Consider the following 22,469-nt stretch of genomic DNA (forward strand, 5'->3'; position numbering starts at 1 on the left):
TTTTTTTTTATTGGGTCTCTTCAAGAAATCATCAGAAAATCAAGAGTGTCCATAACTGGCTCAAACTTCGAGGCAAGAATCCTTTGATGTTGGTTTAAGGGGGCAGTAGAGTTAAGAAATTAATATTTATAGTAGAACGATAAAGAAGTACGTGATCACGTATTCAATGATTTTGAATTTCAGATGTACGGTAGAAACTTGATCGATAATTAAATCAAAACTTCGTTGCGTTTTGATGGAAAGTAGGAAAACGAATAAAGATGGAGGTGAAAATAGTCAGCAGCAGTGGCCGTAGATAGCCAAGATATACCAAGGAAACTCTTTCATACTAAATTCGATATTCCGATAATTGCACGAATCTTGTTACTTGCAGGAATTTTCAGTTTCGTTTTCCTGAAATTATGAACATTCTACTTGTTTACTTCTTAAGGGATGTGCTCAAGTTAACAAATACAAACACAATTTTGGCTGATTATGCCCCACTCCTTCCATTGTCTCAGACGTAGTGTTTCTGCTTTGTTTTCAATACGACGTTGTTAATCTATCGTATCGTTGACACAAACTGAAAAGGGAATAACGATATATTCGCAGAAACTTTCCACTTTACGATCTCACGAGATTTTAGTCGTCATTCTCTTTTTGTTTTGTATACAAGTGGGTCTAAAGATTTCGGTACCGCTTGTAATTATATACATATCGAAACTGCAGTATTTTAAAATAAAAAAATAGCAAGTTGAACTTCTTGGGTAGCCTAACGGTACGATGAAGATAATTTCCCAGAGTCGCCCGGAACGACCACTTCATTTTGTTGGATTGTAATTGCACGTTGCAGTCAGACTTTCTCTAACCGATTCTACTTTAAGACGCAAAGAGATTAAACACGACTACGCGTTTAGGAAAGTTTTATGGTTATATCATGGAAACATATAAGATGTGTAAATCGTTAAAGCAGTATATACACTCGTCGATTTATAAAACTTGGAAGAAGTACCATTATGTTATAATATTTGCACATCGCAAACGAATAAAAAAAAAACGTGGTAGTACCAAAGAGAAGGCGTGAAAATTAAATTCGGGATCTTTGAGAAGAAAAAAATAACAGATTGCACCAATCCTGCCCGCGGCGATTCGTCTCTGCGAGACAAGATTGTATGATAATCGTCGTAATAACTATGTGATCGTTCCGTGCGGAGACTCGTGAGAAGTTAATTTCTCGTTGTCAGATACCTCGTCTCAACACTTACGTAAAGAGGAATGTCACTATAATAGCAACATTCAGCTTAGTATAATCATTAATAAAACTCCGCTTGACGCAAGCATGGCTCGCTTCGAAATTTCTCACGACATTGAACTCGAAAGAACATTGAACAACAGATGCATCTTGAAGAAGTCGAAGCCTATTTAAAAGAATGAACAATCTATCGTATCTCGATTAATCAACGAATTGATCTGTTTCCCTTGCTCGAGACCATGTAATTGTTATTTGATTGGGACAATTGAATTTCCACACAATGGAACATTGGACCTTCTACGTCTCGTCGCCATTGACTCGGCTCTTGCAAATTATTTCGCGGTTTATTCGCGTCGAACTCCAAGGATTTCAGTGCCGTTAACGCGAACCATCTCGAGCTTCCATTAAAATCTGAATTTTATTACTTTGCTGTCATTTTGCACCGCGCAATAGACAAGATCGATGTCTGCGGATCTTTGTCAGCTTCGTTCAAGGTCAGAAGCACAGGAGGAAGCTAAACCTTGCCCATTATCTCGCGTACAATGTAGAACGAGCATTAAAATTCAGACGAACCGTTCGTCGTAAAGCGCAAAAATTATTCGTTGCCATCAACTCGCTCGTAAATTCATATTTACGCGGGAGAAGAAACCATTGCTTGTCTCGTTCGACCAAGAGTATCTCGTGCCTTTATGCAGAAAATATCTTTAAAACTAAATAATTTTTAGCAGAGGAACCCAGACTTTAGTTTCGATTTACTTTATTCGCGTTACTTTTTTCAGAAATCCAACATGGTGGAAGAGGCGATCGGCGCTGGAACGAGGGCTGACCGTGATAGCAGTTTCCGGGATCCTTTTGTGCATCGCGTTAGCTGTTGCGCTCGGGGTTCTAGCGGCGAATACTGTGTCTTGCAGTTCGTCGAGAAACGGTAAGAACGTCCAAGAAATTGCACGCGACTTGGCACGGTGCGATAAACAAATCGGTACACGCGTACAATTTAACTGGAAATCGTGCGAGTCGCGATGAAATTCGGGCGGTGCCAAAAGAAATCCTGGAAAGATGTCCTACTGGTCAAAATGCGAACTCCGCCGTGACACACGCGACTAAACGCAACCTACAAACGCGACATTTGTTGGCCGTTGTTCAGCAAACACAAACAGTTACAACACTAGTGGCACGACCGTTATCTTGGCTCGGATACATTGACATGGAAACGCATACGCCAGGCAGAGAAGCGTTCCCCTAACCTCATGATGCCACTTATTGTTAGGGCTGCTCTGTTCTGGTCCCGACAGTAGCTATATTTACTCAAATAAATCGTTCGATAAGAATTTTAAACAAAATATTATAATTTTTATTTGGAATATAATAGTGTAAAACCCTATAGTTAAGGGTAGATTCGTATTTGTCTAAAGTTTATCAAATTCGTTTACATTTTCTGATCGAGGAGCAACTAATTATGTTTGTTGTCTTCTGCATTTCATTATGGACTCAAATATTATTACGATATTCTTATTCTAAAATATCAACAAAGAGGAAATGATTACATATCCTGATCGAAGAGCAATTAATTATATCTGTTGTCTTCTGCATTTAATTATGGACTCAAATATTATTACGATATTCTTATTCCAAAATATCAACAAAGAGGAAATGAGTACATATCCTGATCAAAGAGCAATTAATTACATCTGTTGTATTCTGCATTTAATTGTGGACTCAGATATTATTACGATATTTTGTTAATTACTTTAAACTAGAGAATTCACGAAAGGTGATAAAATGAAAGTAGCCTAGTCGAGGATATTGGTTAGCAACGCGTTAGAAAGGAACTTTCGTGCGGGTCAAAAGCGACCCGGCCTCAAGCATCCACAAGTTAATTCGCTTCTCAGCAGCGTGTATTTTCGCAACGCTGTGGGAAGATTCGTCGAAATACCTGTTCGTTTCACAAGAATAAACAAATGAACGTAATAACCGGTTTCTCGACGATGATCCGGCAACTCTTTTCCGTGCAGCTCTTACGTGTGCATCTTCGAGAGACGAACGTTCCCTTGTAATACTCGCGAGTCGTTGTTTTATCGTCTCTCGTCTTATACTTTGTTTTTCTTTTTTTTTTTTTTCATTTTTGACCGACAAAGCCACGGCGAGCAAGTGCAGTTACCTTTACGGTCGTTCGATAACGGTTCCCTGGGCCACGCTGAAAACAGTAAAAAAGAATTTTTGGCGCGTGAAAGCTGCGGCCGATCTGATCTTCGTGAATTTCATTGACGGCTGATGTCACGTGTGACCTGTTTCTTCGTAGATTTGGCCCCCGTGAATCGACTTGCTCTTCGTGGCACTGACTCGTGATACGATCGATCAAAGTTTAACAATTTAATATAATATTGTTACTTAATATATCGCCTGGTAGTCGAATTATCCACGAAAACGAAACTTTGTTTTTAGACAATTGGTAACTAACATGCCCACAATTTTTCATAGAACTTATTTTTACACCCTCGTTTAACCAAAATTTTCATCTCTTAACGCATCGATTATTTACCGAGGAGCTAACAAAATGAATTCTCAAGATTGGATGTTAAAGAAAATAAAAATAAATTGAATTAAAATTCAGCAGTCCTATCTAGATTTATTTTCTTTAACATCTAATCTTGAGAATTAATTTTCTTAGTTCCGTAAGTGTTAATATAAATTCTATCGACTATAAAAAATTTGCTATAATCGAAACTAAAAAGGTCTCGAAGGCTTCTGATTTTGTTTTCGTCCTGCTTGGTGCATTATATCTGAACAATTAATTTGACTAATATTCAGGAATTTTAAGAAAAGTTAAGAACCACTGATCCTGATAACTCTCAGTATATTCATTATATCGAATATCAGAGTATCAGAGCAATGGATGACTTAACTTTTTCTGTACTATTAAACATTTAAATGATATTCATGAGGTTAGGTTTTAGAACAGCTTTTTTAGCTGCACCTCGCCGCTTACGCACACACGTACTTATATTTAACGTTAATATACAGGGTGTTCGACTCAGAGAACATAAATATGATCCAGAGGTTCCAATAAGCTCGTACCAAATAAAGTTTTGGGCGTTCGGGAGATCCCATGTAACGAATTGATCGCGATCCCACACGATCTCTACTATTACGCACGCGACTCTATTATTTCCTCACATACTCAACATCGTACGTTACAGTTGTTATAACAATCAGGAAACAAACTGACCGCGTTGAATCGAAAACGCGTAATTTTACGTCAAGAACAGTGACGTCAATAAAGAATATCGGCTCTGACGCACCGCGATATATCAGTAATTTGTTTTTAATATTACTCACACGTGCCGGGTATTGTATATTCGTCGTTTCGTATATTTTTATTAAGTGTCGATAGCGACCTCCCCGGAAGGTTCATAAAAGAACGTAGGTCTGAATCATCGAAATATTTTTATCCAGAGGAGCTAATAGTCGGTCGATGGCGCCCACGAAACGTTTACTTTTCTTTTCTGTTATCTTTGCGGATGAATAAAAGTTCGAACGACGCGGAGGATCAATAATAGATCGCTCTTGAGGAAAGTGTCTCGATCCTCGAGTCTCGCGAATCGTAAAGCCACCGGCCTACCTGCAGCAGCCCGCTTCCGGTCGTTGGAAAGCTATTCGGTAATAACTAATGGCATCACGAGCAATAAATATTATTCAATGTTCGAGTTGCTTTAACGGGAAGAGCTTAATTGTAAAAAGTATGTTTCAAAATATGCGCTCAAAAATTAATTTTGGGATTTTTTTTATTCATTCGGGACAATGTATACCATTGTGTTTTCTAAAAACTAAATATTTGATACAACCATTTAATGCATATTAATATTTTACTTGCGTAGGAAGTAATTTTTTTCATTTCTGTTCAAGCAGTATACGAATGTGTAGAATATTTTTAAAAACGCGTATTTCCATTTTCTAATAAAACTTTGAAAATATTCAACGTATTTTCCAAACAAATATCCTTTGACCAAACAGTGGTAACTAATGGGAACCGATGAAATTGAGATATGTAAATATCTGTACGTCGTGAGTTGCAATACACTTTTTTTACATTTTCCAACTTCTGGCTCGATCAATGCCTGATATTTGCTGTGCGTGATACTTGGAAATTGGATTGCAATCATTGGCAAATTAAAACCAAACAAATCCCACGATCATCCAACGCAAGAGAGATTAATCCATCATTGCAATCGATAATAATCAATTCGAAACAACGAAATGACTAGACGAACGATAGAAAATAGATCATTTCAAAATAATTATAATCGTGGCATATCGTGCTCGTTAAAAATTCATGCATTCGTTCGTTGCAAATATTTTTTCAATGTAACTCACAATTTTTGTTTCATTTTCCGTGGATTTTTGTTGAAATTTAATATTCAAACACAAATAATACGTAGAACGCCAAATGGCTATTTGAAAGCGAGGTTCCGCGGAAACTTTCGACCAAGTTGAACAAAATAAAGCTACTGGGTTAAGAGTACGGAATTATTAAAATATTCACTTGTTTTTATGAATTTGGCTTTTCACAGTCACTGTGTTAAATTTACCATTTCACTTCATCTGTATTAATGAATGCTTATTGGCACAGCTTGAGAACAAGCAATTACTAACAATTATTAACAGCATCGTGTATTGCATTCTGTTGTGCACCAACCGTACCTGCATCCGCGCCTGCACGAGAGTAGATCCCGTTAACACAGAGGGATTACCATCCACAGCCGACGCTCTTAACGGATATCAGAACACAAAAGACATTCAAATTGTAGACAGAGGACCGACCTGCGACGAAGACATCTGCTACACGCCAGAATGCGTTCACACGGGTTAGTAAAAAGTCTCAAATCTTAAAATGTTATAAATGCCTTGGAACTTTTCGTTAACCGCTTGCATACTCCAGCGTCCGGGATATTGAAAAACATGGACACCGAGGTGGAACCCTGCGACGATTTCTACGATTTCGCTTGCGGTGGTTTTCTGAAGAACACACACATCCCTGACGACAAAACGAGCGTGAATACGTTCACAGAGATCAGCGACAAGCTGCAGAATCAACTGAGGTCCAGCATCGAGGAGAAGAGCGCGCCGAACGAGCCAAAACCCTTCAGGCTCGCGAAGAATTTGTACAAGTCTTGCATAAACAAAAGTAAATACATATTACGATACGAAAGAATTCTCTCGTCTTTAGGCAATATTATTCTTTTTTAAATAGTTGAAAATTTATTCGAATCGTTAAGTGAAAGAGTAATTCCGTTAATGAAACGATAATTATTTCAGCGGTCATCGAACAGCAAGGTTTGGAACCTCTGTTGAAGATTTTGCAAAACCTTGGCGGCTGGCCGGTTTTAGAGGGCGACGATTGGAACGACGATGCATTCGATTGGAAAGAGTCGGTTTACAAATTCCGGAAAACGGGTTACTCTGTCGATTACTTCATCGATTTCAGCGTCGGAGTCGATCTGAAGAACAGCACGAGACGAATAATCGACGTACGTATACGACGACGAACCTTCCATTCATCGAATCGAACGCGTACGATGAAACCACTGTGTGTAATAGTAAAATTTATGTCCCAAATGTTTACCGTGGGATCGTTCGTAAACAGTATTGCATCAGTACAGTGGAGAAGTTAGTCGTAAAACGACGCGCGAATTGGCAATATAAACGCTACTTGTTCGCATCTTAAAAACTCTGTCGTTTAGCAGAATCGTGCAACGGCAATCAGTAGATAAATAATTTATATGCTACCACAAAAAGCAGTTGAGTCGACATTTAACGTGGAATCGTATACTTTTGCAGCTCGATCAAGCGTCGCTTGGCCTCTCGCGTGAATATCTGTCAAAGGGATTCGATGACAAAATTGTGCAGGCCTATTACAGCTATATGGTTGATATCGCGACGATTCTTGGAGCTAACAAAACTAGAGCACAAACAGAACTGAAGGAGTCTCTGGAATTCGAGATGGAACTTGCCAACGTAAGTTTCTCGATAATAATATTTATTTAAAGTTCAGCATTTCGTCAGGAAGCTATTGTAACGTGATAAAAATTGCTTTATAAAATTGTACTGTGACGACACCTCCTCCACTCGCCAGCAGAGGGCTACGGTCTCTCACAAGCACTCGTCGAATACACTTCTTAATTGGCCATTAAATGGCGTCTAAGGCAGGGTCTGATAGAGTTGACTTATTGATGAGTCCCACTAACTGGCCCAGAATAGAACGTTCCTCTCTCCTTTCTTTTCCACTTCCTTCATACAGCAAGTCACAGTACTTTTGAACAGGTATTCATGATCATATGTGTAGTATCCTAGTATTTCCAAAACTATTCTTCTATGTATAATGCATACTCCTTGTCCTAGGATTAAAATTAGTTTTAAGTACCTATTTAAAATCGCTAAAACTTACATAACTAGTTCTGCACATTTAATATTCTGGTGGAATATCAATTTCACAGATTTCTTTGCCCAACGAGAAGCGTCGCAACGCCACCCTCCTCTACAACCCCATGACGGTGCAAGAGTTATCGAAGACTTATCCTAGCATACCGTGGAAGGAATATTTCAACACCATTTTGGCGCCAAACGTTCAGGTCAACGACGACGAAGTCGTGATCGTCAGTGTTCCCAGTTACATAGCAACCTTGGAGAAGCTGTTGGTTAGCACGCCGAAGAGGATTCAGGCGAACTATGTGATGTGGCGAGCGGCTGCTTCGTCAGTGAGCTATCTCACCGAGGAGATTCGAAAGAGGCAATTGCAATATTCCACGGCATTGAGCGGGAAGACGGAACGAGAGCCCAGGTGGAAGGAGTGCATCGATACGGTTTCCGGTAGCCTGGCCATAAGCGTCGGTGCCCTTTACGTGAGGAAGTACTTCAAAGAAGATGCCAAGAAGAACGCGGTAGAGATGGTGGCCGATATCAGAGAAGAATTCACCAAGATATTGAAGAAGGCGCGTAGAAATTTCGTAGAATTTTATTTTTTAACCCGCACCTTACATTTTGCAGTAACACAATGATCCTAAGTTTGTCTTAAATATTTTTTAGTTTTATTAAAGGAATAGTTTATTGGACTTGTTCTTCGAATACCAAATGTAAACAGTTACAGTTTGCATAATGAACACTATAAATATTAACGTTTTAGAAAATAGAGGAAAAGAATGAATGAAGAAAAAGTGTTATCTGGGTCCAAAAAGACCCGCCATCCGCTGTGCAAATGTAAAGTTAAGTCGTGTAGAAGCGAATAGATCGGTGAAGACCATTGAAGGATCATTCTCGCTATATTTATTTCATCCTCATTGAAAGAGATTTTCGTTTCCTCAGGTCGACTGGATGGACGAAGACACGAGGAAGAGCGCTTTAAGCAAGGCAGCCTCCATGTCCACTCACATCGCGTATCCAGACGAGTTGTTGGACGATAATAAACTGGAAGAATTTTATAAAAAGCTAGAGTTGACAACCGACAATTACTTAGAGGGTATCCTGAATCTGACTCTCTTTGGATTGGAATATTCCTTCGGTAGACTACGTAAACCCGTAAATAAGAGCGATTGGATAACCCACGGAAGACCAGCGATCGTCAACGCGTTTTATTCATCGATCGAGAACAGTATTCGTAAGTGTTTCGTTAATAAAAGCTGGCGAGTACGCGTGGAAGAGTAGTAGACATTTACGTAATTCTTTCACAGAGTTCCCAGCCGGCATTCTACAAGGCGCTTTCTTCAGCAACGATCGACCAAGATACATGAATTACGGCGCTATCGGGTTCGTCATAGGTCACGAAATAACGCACGGTTTCGACGATCAGGGCCGACAATTCGATCAAAATGGAAACCTCGTCGATTGGTGGGCGCCGCAAACGAAGGAGAAGTACCTTGAAAAAGCAGAGTGTATCATTCATCAGTATGGGAATTACACCGTCGAAGATGTTGCCTTAAACGTAACAAATACTTTCATTATTACGTGATCTGTCGTTTCTGTATCTTTATTTGGCCGCTCTTCCTTGCACGAGTACTTATAGGAATTGTAAACGCATAGATTCCCAAAGTGATCTCTTGAAAAATTACTTTATTAATGAATTATTATCCTTTTTTCCAAGTCTTAAACCAAGTCTTAAATAAAAAGACATTAGAGTATGTATGTCTGTTACAGTTGAACGGTATAAACACCCAAGGTGAGAACATCGCCGACAATGGTGGAATAAAAGAAGCCTATTTGGCGTACAAAGAATGGGTCAGGCGAAATAATCCTGAACAGAGATTACCAGGACTTTCGTACACGCCGGAACAATTGTTCTGGATAAGCGCCGCGAACACCTGGTGCAGCAAGTACAGACCGGAAGCGATGAAACTCCGCATCACCACCGGGTTCCACAGTCCAGGGAAGTTCCGTGTTCTGGGTCCGCTTTCCAACATGGAGGAGTTCGCGAAAGATTTCAAATGTCCGCTCGGTTCGAAAATGAACCCCGAGAAGAAGTGCGCCGTCTGGTAAATTATACGTTGACGAACTAAGAGGTAATAGAAGTTGAAGAAGCGACTGTTCGACGTTGGTCGAACTTGTTCTTTGAAACACGACGTTTAATGAAAGAGTATATTCGCGGTCGAACAAGTTTTCAGGTATTTCGGCTGAAAAACGACGACCCTGGGATTCATTCGAGACTATCTTTCATATGGATATATGGTTCGTGTGAATCTTAATGTATCTGTGTAGATCTTGATGGAATCCGCTCGAAGGGAGTAATAGTGACTGTGCTTGATCGGTGAAACTGATGGAATTCAACGTTTAGGGCACGATCGTGCATGATCTCTAAGAATGACCAAAGGGATCGTTTTCGCGAACAACTTAAATTACACGGTTGAACGGCGCATCTACTAACATTGTTTGCTAATATATAAGTCTTTTTTATAAGAGAAAGTTAGAGTTTGATGAGTATTGTAAATAAGGAGAAACCACGATACCGAGACGGCGCGTCATGACAATTTTCAATTTTGTAAAATTGCGTTTAGAAATTGCGAAACCAAGTTGGGTTCGATCGTCGGTGAAGAACACGTTAAACTGTGATGATTTTATAGGAATCGACAATAAATAGTGAAACGGTCTTTCGGTTGAAGCTTCGAGCTGGCGCGCGCAAAAAGAGAAAAAAAAAATACAGTTATTGTTAATTATATTTTCAAATGACATTGTTTTACTGACAAAAAGTTAATATATGTGTTTTTTTTTTGCTATCTGTATAATATTCGTTAGGCTCCGTTGAGCAGCGTAAGGTTGTTGATTAGAGTTACCATTTCAAAGTACTTAGGCGACGTAGTATTAATCGTAGTTTTTAACGCACAGGTAACGAACGCCTGTGGTTACTTTTGTATCGTTTTACTTTTGGATATACGTGCCACGTGAACGTTTATTTCTATCGCAATTTCTTTGTTCTTATTTTGCAATGACAATTGTACCGCATAGGGTCTAACGTAGAACCGCGATACTCATATTTATTGCAATACCGTATTACTTTACGTTTAAACAGATGAGTGTATTTAGTGTATTTGTTGAGTATAAAATTTTAATATAAAAACATTGAAGATAAGCTTACCCATAAATTTCCTTTCCCCTCGTTTCTTAATGTGCATATTGTAAAAGTACACTGATATTTTGTTGGATTTAAAATAATAATTGTTAATATCCAATTAATAAATGCAATACGTTATGGTAAATGATTTATTTTCAATGTTAGTAATACAAATTACAGTTTAATAGATACATTCACTTTTTACAGTAATAAATGAAATTGATTCAATGAATTAAAAATGATGGTAACTTGTGACACCAAACTCAGAAAAACTGTTTCGTAAATTAGTCAAGTTTAATTTAAAACACTGCACTAATACTATTAATATACTTTTGATTAAACCCTACAAGGTTTATTCTGCAAGGCATTGAAAATTGAGATTAAATATATTTTTGTTTCCTTCATTATTAACAACTCCAGCCTCTCTCCAGCCAATGTGTCATGATATTAAATACTTTACGCTTCTGCCCTTGGTGTCACAATAAAGAAACAGTTTCAAATTGTTTTACTTTTTTTTTTATACCGCGGACCCCGGATAATAGAAATTTAATTTTAATTATTATGTGTTTGTGGCTTTGACCAGTCTACGTTCAAAATAAGATGGTCATAACCATAACCATTGAGTGTAGCAATAGCTTTTGCAGCTTCCATTCTATACTTGAAATGTACATACGCAAATCCTTTACAAAGATTGGTCTGCTTGTCTTTAGGAAGGTAAAATTTGAGTACAGTTCCAAATGGCTTCACAAGCTCGTCCAAATCTGCATCCGTGGTACTTTCTGATAAATTAGAAATACGGATAGTAGTAATGTCATCGCGTCGTTGCATTTGCATAGAATCTCCGCGTTTATTGCCTCCATCGCGCATCCCAGGTGGTACATATTTGCTACCCTGTGGTTTCAATTCTGCCATTGCTCCAGGAGCACCAGGAGCACCAGGTGGTTTCTTATCATCCGGTACTTTCCCTGGAAAGTAAATACCATAAAATTTAAAAGTTCTAAACTTTCTCAAAAGCAAATTTGTAGCAACAAAATAGTTTACCTCCAGCAAGAACAGTATCTTTGTACGGACACTTTGACGTCCAATGGTCTCCATTACAATTACGGCACTTGACAACACCTTTGTCTCCCATACTCTTTAGTTTATCAAGATTATCCTCTTCGATCTTATTTTCTTCTTCCTTACTAGAAATGAATTGCATGAAAACATCTTCACCTCCAACTGTAGTGGCAGGATTTGGTCCAGGCCTGTCAGTTGCAGAATCTCCAAATTTGGCCCAATTTTTGCGCACTGCGATTGTCTTTGAAACTATGCGTTTCTCAACTTTGTATGTGCGGACCACTTTGATTTTTTTGTTATCTTGATTATATTTATATTCTGTTAGAACTTTGAATCCATTTTCATAAGTTTCCGAAGGCGGTGGCAATGCTCCTCCCTCTTCCTCTACCTCATCAGCCCAGCTAGATTTTACATCTGCTACTGGCATCATTAAAACCTATGCAACTAACATCAATGAAAAGTATGTTAAATATGTGGCAACGTTGACATGATAATTTTTAGGTTAAATAGTATAATCAATTACTAAGTGCATATGGAACAATATTATTGGTAACATAAACATTATATAAAAATTATTCATTATAAATGATTAGGCCTCTACAAAGATAAAATTAAAACACGACAAAAGAAATTGTGATAATTGTTTCTTTCCCATATATAATGAATATATTATCACCAAGCACGTTTACGCTGCAAAAACAAAAATGATAGAATATGCTAAATATTTTATATTTCGCTAGAAATATGTTGTTACCTTAAATAGTCGCAATCTGTAGTAATCACGAGTGAAATTCAAATGAATACAAACACTGGGAAAAATTGACAGGAAAGTAAAACCTTTAAGGAGAATAAAAATGTGTCGAAATGGATGTATTTTTCGCGTGATAAGTTGGAATATCAGCGACCCTAGCGGTATATTAACGAAACATGAATTACTCCGAAATTAATGGCGACGTCTAGCGTTGTCGTGTTCACTGTGAGAAAATAATGTTTCCCGAAGCCAAATTTCGATTGTGTACAAAAAGGTGTTAACGAGACTAAAAACAAACGTGATAGAATTCCGTGTAAAAGTAAAATAGTAGTCGCGATAATGGACCAGGCACCTGCAGGTAAGAAACGAATGTTGTGATTTGGCGATCCGGTCAAGCGCGGTCTAGCACATTCCCTCTTCAGAGAGCGTATTAACATTCCACCTTCCTTATTAATCGTAATGCTTGTGATCTATCATTTTAGCACTATAATTAGTCAGAATTGAAGATTTGTGAGTTTCCACACGACGGAAGTAATGAGATATATTTAAAAAAGAAAAAAATTAGATTCTAAATAGTAGGTTATGTAAACCTGTGCAACACATTAGGTTACCATTACAAAACTATTTAATCGACGAATTAAAATATCCTCGGACAGATTTTTTGTAGATATATTCACAGAATGATAACTTTCAAAACAGATTCAATCTTTCAGGTTACGATGGGCTGAATTAGGACTGCGTACTTTAAAAAATAAGAGATCCTATTTCAGTACTGTATTTAAATATTGCCATCTATATTGTAATATTTGTATAAGTAATTCTTAAGTAGTTTGTCATTGTACTAATTCCATTGATTTTGGTATAATACCCAGATACAGAGTTACGGAACATCATAGACAAGCTGGCACAGTTTGTGGCTCGCAACGGACCAGAGTTCGAGCAGATGACGAAAAACAAGCAGAAGGACAACCCAAAGTTTGGTTTCCTGTTCGGCGGAGAGCACTTCAACTACTATCAGTACAAAGTGACTACAGAGCAAGCCAGTAAGTGGGATACAGCCCCTTAACAGCTACAACAATTGAGAAGCATAATGGCCATGCTTTATTCGACGAACAAGGAATGACTTTGAAAAAGAGATACGGGTGAAAGGGTCTGAATTCGTCATAGTGAACATACAAAACTATTATTCATCGAATATGAGCACTTCATTTCAAGATTTTGGGATTGCTATTTATTAAGCAGAATGCTTTAGCTAAAGACATATTCTATTTCTTGGCAATGGTGATTTTAAGAAGATGTAGTTTTAAGATTCTTACTGGAGCTTATCTAATACGGACTACATTGTCAATATATTGCTTCAATCTATGTGGGAACTATAGTCCATCTACAATAACTATATACCCTGTAATGCCCTAGTACTCTAAAAAAAAAAATATATGTATACATATGCGTATATATATATATATGTATATATAAAACAGGGAAAGAGTATAGTGCTCTCAAAAGACTTACTGAATTTTCAATATACTTCTCTCATAAATGCCAAGAATTTTATTAAGCACTGGTAGAAGATAAGAGTCAACAGAAATTGGACTATTTGTATACTTTTTCAATATCCATTGAAGGAATCAAACATCTTACAATAATCCACCGTCATTCGTTTACAGTTTTAAAGCAAAAAGGAATAAATCCAATGCAAAATGCAGACCCACGTTTAAACGTTTCGCAGCAGCAGCAAACAGCCGCTACCGTCGCTCAGCCACTGAATAACGTCAATCTTGCACCTGGCCTAAATACTCAGAACAATGGATTAAATCCAGTAGTGGGGATTGGACCAGTAGGAAATCAAGGTGGTCCCGTTATACCTGGAGTACCTGGACAAATTGGAGGGCCAGGAAATGCAGGACCACCGATTGGACCAGTTCCTGGTGCTATGGGAGGTGTGAATCCACCCATTGCTGGAGTTACACAACCGGTTAACATTGGCGGGCCTCCTGGATGGCTTCAAAATGAATTAGCAAACCTTCAATCGCAGCAGACTACGCTACAAGAGCAAATCAGACAATCGGAACAAAATCTGGCTGCGCAACATGCTGCACTGATGGCACAACAACAAGGAAGGGTAGAAGATGCTGTTAGGCAAGCTCAAGAAACGGCTTTGCAAAACAATGCACAAAGTACAAATACAGATCTTGCTGCGTTCGATACAGTGTTACAACCTATTATCGATAGTTGCACTAAAGACAGCATTAGTGCAGGGAAAGCCTGGATACTTCAGAACTCAGTTACTCCGCAAAGTAATCAAGTTGTCGCAGATCATTTATTAAAAAAGTAAGTATTTTTTCTATTTTAGTTCGTTCAGTTTTCGACGTGAATAATGTTCGAATTAATTTTATAATATGTATTTCAGAGTAATTCAAGCATCAAATTTTAGTCATAAACTTCATATTATCTATTTGGTCAATGATGTCTTACATCATTGGTAAGTGTAATGATTATTTAGAAATTACTTGTGGATTACATATTTTGCAGCATTTATAAAATTCTTAATTAAATGTTTTGTTCTACTACAAATATTCTTTACATTAAAATGTATTTTATGGTATAATAAATGTAAAATTTGATATTCCAATTTCGGTACAATAATATTCATAACCATAAAGTTTGATAATTTTCGTATAGTATTTGTGCACAATATTTAACTTTAAACTTCTTTAGTGCAAGAAAAAAGTCTATGGATCTTCGCAAGGCAATGGAAAGTGTTGTTGTTCCCATGTTCTGTAACACTTCACTAGCTGCATCAGATGAACAACTTAATAAATTAAATAAACTATTAAGTTTGTGGGAATCAAAAAATAATTACTTTGATGAAGGAATTATAGATAAGTTGAAACAACCAAGTGCGTCTTGGTCCGAATATCAGGCTAATCTGGTTGCTCAACATGCCAGTGCAATTACACCGATCACAACATCGACGAAACAAACCTTCGATAATTATCAAACTCAACATCAAGCATTTGTTACTCATGCTTTACGACAAATTCAGAATATTGAGCAACAAAAAATAGCGATTGACCAACAATTGAAAGCCCCACCGCCACCGCCGCCGCAATTGGTATATCAATAACTTCTATGTAATTTATTTTTATATACTCCATATATACTAACCAAAAATAATACTCTACAGAATCAGCAGAATATGTCCATACCACCTACTCATTCCGGCCCTCCTGCTCCAATCGGTACAGATGTAAATTTCAGTCAGCCACCACCTGGATGGGGTGTACCTCCTGGAAGCGAACCTCCACCATTTACGAATGTTCCATTACCAGATTTTTCAAAACCTCCGCCAGGATTTGGTCCACCGCCTGTTATACACGAACCTTCCGTTGAAGATTTAATGCCTAGTATGCCTTACTATGAACTTCCTGCTGGTTTGATGGTACCTCTAATCAAATTAGAAGACGCCGAATATAAACCTCTGGATCCAGATGCTATTAGACTTCCACCGCCTGCTCCACCAAGTGATCGACTAGTTGCAGCTGTAGAAGCATTCTATGCACCACCAAATCATGACTCTCCGCGAGACAGGTATAGTTACAATATAAATTATATGATATAAAATTACAGTATAAACAGAATGATAAATAGCAATTCATGGGTAATCTTTATATTATTTTTTAACAATAAACACATGTTAAATTCAATATATTTCAGCGACGGATGGGAAAAATTAGGTTTATACGAGTATTATAAAGCGAAGAATTCTGCGCGTAAGCGTAAGGAAGAGGACATAATAGCTGGTATAAGGCAAAAATCGAGATCACCGTCGCCAATTTTGAGGCCGAGATCCAAAAGTCCTAGTCCACCAAAGAAACGATATCGAAGTAAATCGCGAAGTAGGTCACGATCGAGGTCGAGGGGTAGAAGCAGATCCAGATCTCCGGCAACTAATCACAGACGCAATAGCCGCAATAGCAATCACAATAACAGAAGTAGGAGGAGAAGGAATAGCAACAAAGATCGAAGTCCTGACAGACGAATGGACAGGCAAGATCGAAGTCCAACTCCGCCCAGCTTCCTGTAAGTATCGATCAAAAGTCGGCTTACAATTTAACACGTTGACTGCCATGGTGATCACTGGTGAACCGGTACTTGAAACTTACATGTTACAAAATTATTTACTATCGTCGAACATTTCTATTTTTCACACTATAATTTGAACAAATGTTGATGACACCTCCTAGACATGGAGAACTGGCGTGGAAGTCAACGTGTTAATAAAACATGATTCTTACGCGTTGTTTTCTTTCAGCGGTTCGACTTACAGTAAAGCTCCTCAGGAAATTAGTCTCGACGAAAGTAATAAAGGTCATCAGTTGCTCAAGAAAATGGGTTGGAGCGGTGCAGGACTTGGTGCCAATGAACAGGGTATCGAGGCTCCCATATCGGGAGGTGAAATTAGAGATAAAAACGATCAATACAAAGGCGTTGGTATAAATTTAAATGATCCATACGAGAACTTTAGAAAGAGTAAAGGTCAGGCATTTATTACCAGAATGAAAGCGAGAGCGGAAGAGCGTGCCGAAGAAAGGGGTGAACGGGACTGAATATAACCAAGTAAAATAATTGAATCGTCTGTAATCCTTTTCACGGCAGGTATAATTATCGCGTACAGTGTGAATTCGCGGTGTCCCATGGTCGACACAATCTGAACAATCCGCGAGGATTGATTCCGAAGATCTATAGTATTTTTCTGATTATCGGTCGTTGAATAAATTTTACATGTATTTCTCATTTGACTGTACGGTTGTTACATAGCCACTGTTTATCATTTAAATTGCCAAGTTACAGATACGTATGTTATGTAATTTTACATTCGCGTTAGGAATAACGATCGATTATTTTATATTTTAATACTTCAGATAAGAACGACTATATCTTCTTAATGCTGTGTCGATCATTCATGGAGACAAATATCATTTATTTGTATGTTCCCACACGAGGAAAATACGACGAGTGAATGGTGAAAAAGAGAACAATGTTTATAATTAACGATTACTTGTCAATTTATAAAAAAGACAAGAATCATAAGTTTATGGTACCGTGTGCACCAGGAGCGGCTGTTATTTCCTAAATTGAATTTTCGTGGTGCATGATACGAAAAAAAAGAACAGTTTTATACATCTATTGTACATTATGTACAAAACCCATCGATCTTTGGAAAGGTTACCGCTAATAATAATATTAATAATAATGATAATAATAATAGATAAATTATCTATTAATAATTCGATCAACTTGAACGAAAAATGTAACTTTTAAATATACCAAAACGACGGTTTAATCGTATTAAAGAAGTCGTCTTACACGGAATCGAAGTCGACCAATCGCGCAGTTATCGTTCATCGTGAACTTAACATACGCTTATGTTTTAATTGTATCCCACACGACACAATACTGGAGTTCGTTCTTCTCCCATGTGAACTTATAAACTGATTCACTAAACGTTACATAAACGATTGTATCCTGTTCGTGTACGGGAATAAGAGAATATTTTGCGCGCAGGCATCATTTGCAAGCAAGAAATACGAAATTAAAAAAAAAAGTACTTGTATTTAGGAAATTAATAAATGATTATATTGGATACATAACGATAACTCGACAGACAGACAGTGTATGTTTAATATGAAAAACGAGAAAGGGAAGTAATAATGAAGATAGGGCACGGTTAATTAGAATTACCATGGACTTGCATGCGTGCTCGACGTACACTCGAACTTCACAGAACTGCTGGAGAGAATTTCTCAGAAAATTAATTTAATTGGTATTAGAGATACCCCAGAATACCAGCGTTCCTCAGATTATTTTTATGCCGTTGTTTATCGTCGGTTGTCACGTGTATGCGCGTTGAAAAAAAGAACGAAAATATCTCCGGTTAAGAACAATTTAATGTTCGACAACACTGTTAATCGTGAGTTGCCTTCTTGAACTCCCCCGCCGACAGTCGATATCGAAACCAAATAAATCCAACGGCGAACCGGTTTCGCGAAGATAACAGCCTCAGTGCTCGCTTGGTGGCGTAAACAAAGTCGAACTGGTGTATGCGTTCTTAACAGCCGTCGTACAAGGTCGTTTAAGCTTTTGAGATATTCTTTTTATATCACGTGATATTTTTCATCCAATCGTTCGTACGAGATCTATGCAAAATAAATCTAGTAAAATGTTCACGTGAGATTTCAAGGTTCGAGCACGAAACGTTGATATTTATTAGATAGGAGACAAATGCTTTAACACGTTCACTGCCAAATCAATGCAATATTCTGCAAAAGTAAAATCTTGATTTTAAACCATCGTAAGCTACATCACCTAGAATTTTTTTCAGTACTTATTTTTGCAACCTTGTTATAATTTACAAATTCTATCCAAATTTATTTCCCTCAACTTGAGAATTCATTTTTCTAGTATCATAGTGATAAATCCTGCCACCCATATATGGGTGGGCGTGGCAGTCAAAGTGTTAAATCTTGCAAATCTATACTTTGGCCCATTTGTTCTCTCTCGTTATAAATATTTTATGTCACGATAAATGTAATATCGGTTGATAACGCAACGCGACTGTATCAGAAATAATTCGGTTTCAGGAACCCTAAACATTCGTTTTGACGATGATTCGTTTTTTTGTACGTGGGGAAATCCTCATGGACACCCGCGGGCGCCGGACTCTTACCGGGTAAAACCCCATGGTGACCATCCTCAGGCGCCTGGCGAGGGACCCGGAAACTCTAGTGAGCCATCACAGAGTCCCCCGTCGCGTCGTGCCTTTTCAGGCCCCTCCCGGTGGGAGACACACCACCCACCGCATTCCCACTGAACCGCAGGCGCCTGGTCGCCAGCGCCCGCGGCCCCGTGACATGGGCCTAAGCCGCCGACCGCGTGGCCACGTTGGCCGCAGTACTCATCCGCAGCCAACTGGCCAACCTGCGGCCTTAGGTAAAACCCGCGGCAAATATCCCATGCCCCAGTCCACTCGCACACACGCAACACATTCACACCGGTGTTTGGTCCGCGGGAGCTTTCGCTCCGACCTCCGGGATGCCATGCGAGGATGCGGCTACCAGCCTTCTCAGGCTGATGACCTCATCCCCGCATCCCATCTCAGCGGCTGTTTGACGATGATTCTATAATATCTATAACCCTTCCATGGAGACAGTATTGTCGGAGGCAAAGATTACCGATAAACGCGTGACTGTGACCGGATTCAGTTTGACGGAGAGGCAAGTATTCCCATCCGTGTCACGCACATGTGTAATGTGTCGATGTCCGATGATTGGCACGCAATCGTGTCAATGCTCCGTAAGAAGTACGGTTAATTAACATTATGCACCTATGTGATAATTAAGCGATTTAAAGGTGACCTTGAAGAGACACGCTCAACGGCGCTGTAAACGTAAACGAACACCGCCCCGGTCGGTGAGCCGTTCAGAAAACTCGCGACACCACGTTGCAAAACCCGTGGCAAACGTGAAAGACAAGGCGTGTCGAAAAGTCGCGTTTCCTGTGGACCGATCAGTTTCTTATCACGAATCATAAGACTATATTTTAAAAAGAACCGGCCACGTTCGTGGGAAACGATATACGTGCGTGTACGGACTCGGTCAACTGATGCAGCACGTTTAAGTAAAACGTGACACTCGGACTCGAAAAGTATGCGAAGATAAAAAGTAGATTACGTTAACGATTTGGCAACCGCACGTATTCATCGGATGCACGCGCCTACTGAAAGTGTTATTCTTAGAACGTAGCGTTTAAGTTTGCATGGGTATTCTTAGAAGAGAAGTACCGATTATCGAAGAGCGAGTTGGGATAAATTAATCCGTAAGGAAATGTTTCGTTTCGTTATTTTCAATACTGGACGCGTCGTGTTTAAAACGTTTCGTTGCAAGATACGTACTTATATTCCCTCTTTAAGTAATTTTTAATTTAACGCTTTGTGTACATAGAATTGACATTTTCATAAACTTATTTTACACATGGAGGAGCATTAATCTTATCTCGACCTACTGCGTGATTTAAGACATGTTACTGAAAGATAATTCGTAACATGATTAAAACTGTACCCTCTGATCTTTTAAATAGCCATTTCATTGACAAAACAGGTATTTTTTGAAGCACAAATCGCTGTATATCGCGTTGGTGATAATATTCCAAAGATTCTATTTATAAACAATATTGTTTCGAAGTATAATAAAATTAAAAATTCTTTTTCATTGCATATGGTATGTGAAAACAAAGATAGCAAAAATAGACGATAGAATCGTAGTTTTCGTGAAGCGCCATATCGAGTGAGTGATTTTTTATCATTACTGAAATCGAAAATCTTATGTTACCGACTGCAAGTAGTATGGCGCCGTGTATCATCACAGACGAGGTATACGAGTAGACTTTACACCTAATGTATTTTTTTGATCCATTTTTCTGGGGCTATAGAGCCCCATTACCATTTTCGTGTTACTCACAACATTACCAACAGGTTATTGAAATGAACACAAGAAGAAATAAGACAGGAAATGAAATTACAGACATTTTATTGTTTTTTAATGGAATGAAAACTATACGGTCATTCGATTAATTTCATTGGAAATATAAAAGTGCTTAGGATTTCGGGGATATGTGTTTTCACAAAAAATAATTATAATTGATCCCTGCAACCAAAAATAATGTTTTCAGAATGATTTGAAATTTTTTAATTTCGCTGAAAAATTTTCGCACCTAACCCCTGTCGATTTTTCTTAAAAATTCGTTTTTGATTTTTAGTAAATTTGTTTGACGTTCTACGGAAATATTGTTTGATACCTTCATAAGTAAATTTCAATGAAACACATTCATTATTGTAGGAGACCATTAGAATCATCAATTCAGTGAATAGTTTCTCAACTGACCGCTATGAGAAGAGGACGCTAAAATCACCTCCGAATTTTCAGGTCGGTATGGTAGTCAGATTGGACCACAAATGTCCATAAGGTGTCAGGTCAACTCGTATACCTCGTCTGTGGTATCAGCTTACCCTTGTTTGTAGATTTCACGGACGCTGTCAAATTAGAACGACTCGCAGTCTCCTTGGACCTGTTACGTCCATGGATCCTTATAAAGACATATCACGATCTTGTCGGTCGATTGCAGCACATTGCAACATTCTGCTACGTTGTAGAATCAATGTAACAACAACTTGTGCAGGCATTGTAACGACAATCGATGGAACTGCAAATGTACGGTTAAGTTTTTGTAAGTGTAGATTCCATCTATTATTGAAGTCTTCGTGTCGCGTTGTTTTTTTTACATACGATCGAATATTTGCCAATGATAAACGAACGATGATATTGCAAGTACATCGATTGTTGAAAAAACATTCCTGATAATGTTAAGGACAGACTACACAATCTTTAAAAGCAAACAATTTGATTTTGTATTCAGTTATTCACGGATTTCTGGCGAGCATGCTACCTTTCGAAAGTTGACTATAAATCACGCTCTGTCGCAGGTGACCTCATAATCGTCACGCAGAAACCGGATCTCGCACTCGAGACGCGTATTTGGGCCGGAAGTGCACCTGAAGGTACAGCTTTAAATAGTCACTCGTAATGGTGATTTCCTTATATGCAGGTATCGGTAACAAGCCCCATCAATAATTTCAAACGAACATTCTAGACGATCTATATTCGGCGTCGCGATAACGAAGCTATAATTAGCTTCTGGTCGGTAATGGCAATGTCGATATAGGGCTTTATCGAAATTTCATTGTCAATTTCTGCAACGTAACGTCATAAACGTTGAAC

General features: G+C 38.4%; 3 protein-coding genes across 7 annotated transcripts in view; 2 read left to right on the plus strand and 1 right to left on the minus strand.

The window, feature by feature from the left end:
* The window catches only part of LOC122404006 (neprilysin-2), a 49,835-nt gene extending 38,945 nt beyond the window's left edge, over nt 1-10,890 (plus strand). For 2 of the 5 annotated variants that reach the window (XM_043407849.1, XM_043407850.1), the window contains 9 exons: nt 2,011-2,156; nt 5,956-6,093; nt 6,168-6,413; nt 6,545-6,756; nt 7,067-7,243; nt 7,723-8,217; nt 8,588-8,879; nt 8,953-9,203; nt 9,416-10,890. In XM_043407849.1, the coding sequence (XP_043263784.1) occupies nt 2,011-2,156; nt 5,956-6,093; nt 6,168-6,413; nt 6,545-6,756; nt 7,067-7,243; nt 7,723-8,217; nt 8,588-8,879; nt 8,953-9,203; nt 9,416-9,754 (2,296 nt within the window). In that variant the 3' untranslated portion in view covers nt 9,755-10,890. The remainder of the gene's footprint in view (nt 1-2,010; nt 2,157-5,955; nt 6,094-6,167; nt 6,414-6,544; nt 6,757-7,066; nt 7,244-7,722; nt 8,218-8,587; nt 8,880-8,952; nt 9,204-9,415) is intronic. The other 3 variants (XM_043407851.1, XM_043407853.1, XM_043407852.1) reach the window with 3 other exon arrangements.
* A 155-nt stretch (nt 10,891-11,045) lies between these two features.
* LOC122404012 (eukaryotic translation initiation factor 3 subunit G) lies at nt 11,046-12,786 on the minus strand. Its single transcript, XM_043407863.1, has 3 exons — nt 12,637-12,786; nt 11,865-12,326; nt 11,046-11,788 (listed from the first exon to the last, which is right to left on the minus strand). Exons 2-3 carry the CDS (start codon nt 12,310-12,312, stop codon nt 11,376-11,378), a joined length of 861 nt encoding a protein of 286 aa, XP_043263798.1. The 5' UTR covers nt 12,313-12,326; nt 12,637-12,786; the 3' UTR covers nt 11,046-11,375.
* Nucleotides 12,787-12,811: 25 nt separating this feature from the next.
* On the plus strand, nt 12,812-18,997 carry LOC122404011 (calcium homeostasis endoplasmic reticulum protein). Its single transcript, XM_043407862.1, has 8 exons — nt 12,812-12,991; nt 13,506-13,676; nt 14,301-14,964; nt 15,044-15,115; nt 15,352-15,748; nt 15,821-16,224; nt 16,351-16,716; nt 16,949-18,997. The coding sequence occupies exons 1-8, from the start codon at nt 12,973-12,975 to the stop codon at nt 17,241-17,243; spliced, it is 2,388 nt and encodes a 795-aa protein (XP_043263797.1). The 5' UTR covers nt 12,812-12,972; the 3' UTR covers nt 17,244-18,997.
* The last annotated feature ends 3,472 nt before the right edge of the window (nt 18,998-22,469 follow it).

This window comes from Colletes gigas, unplaced genomic scaffold (assembly GCF_013123115.1).
Source record: "Colletes gigas isolate AHSC1104 unplaced genomic scaffold, ASM1312311v1 Colletes_gigas_Sc00089, whole genome shotgun sequence".
NCBI lineage: Eukaryota > Metazoa > Arthropoda > Insecta > Hymenoptera > Colletidae > Colletes > Colletes gigas.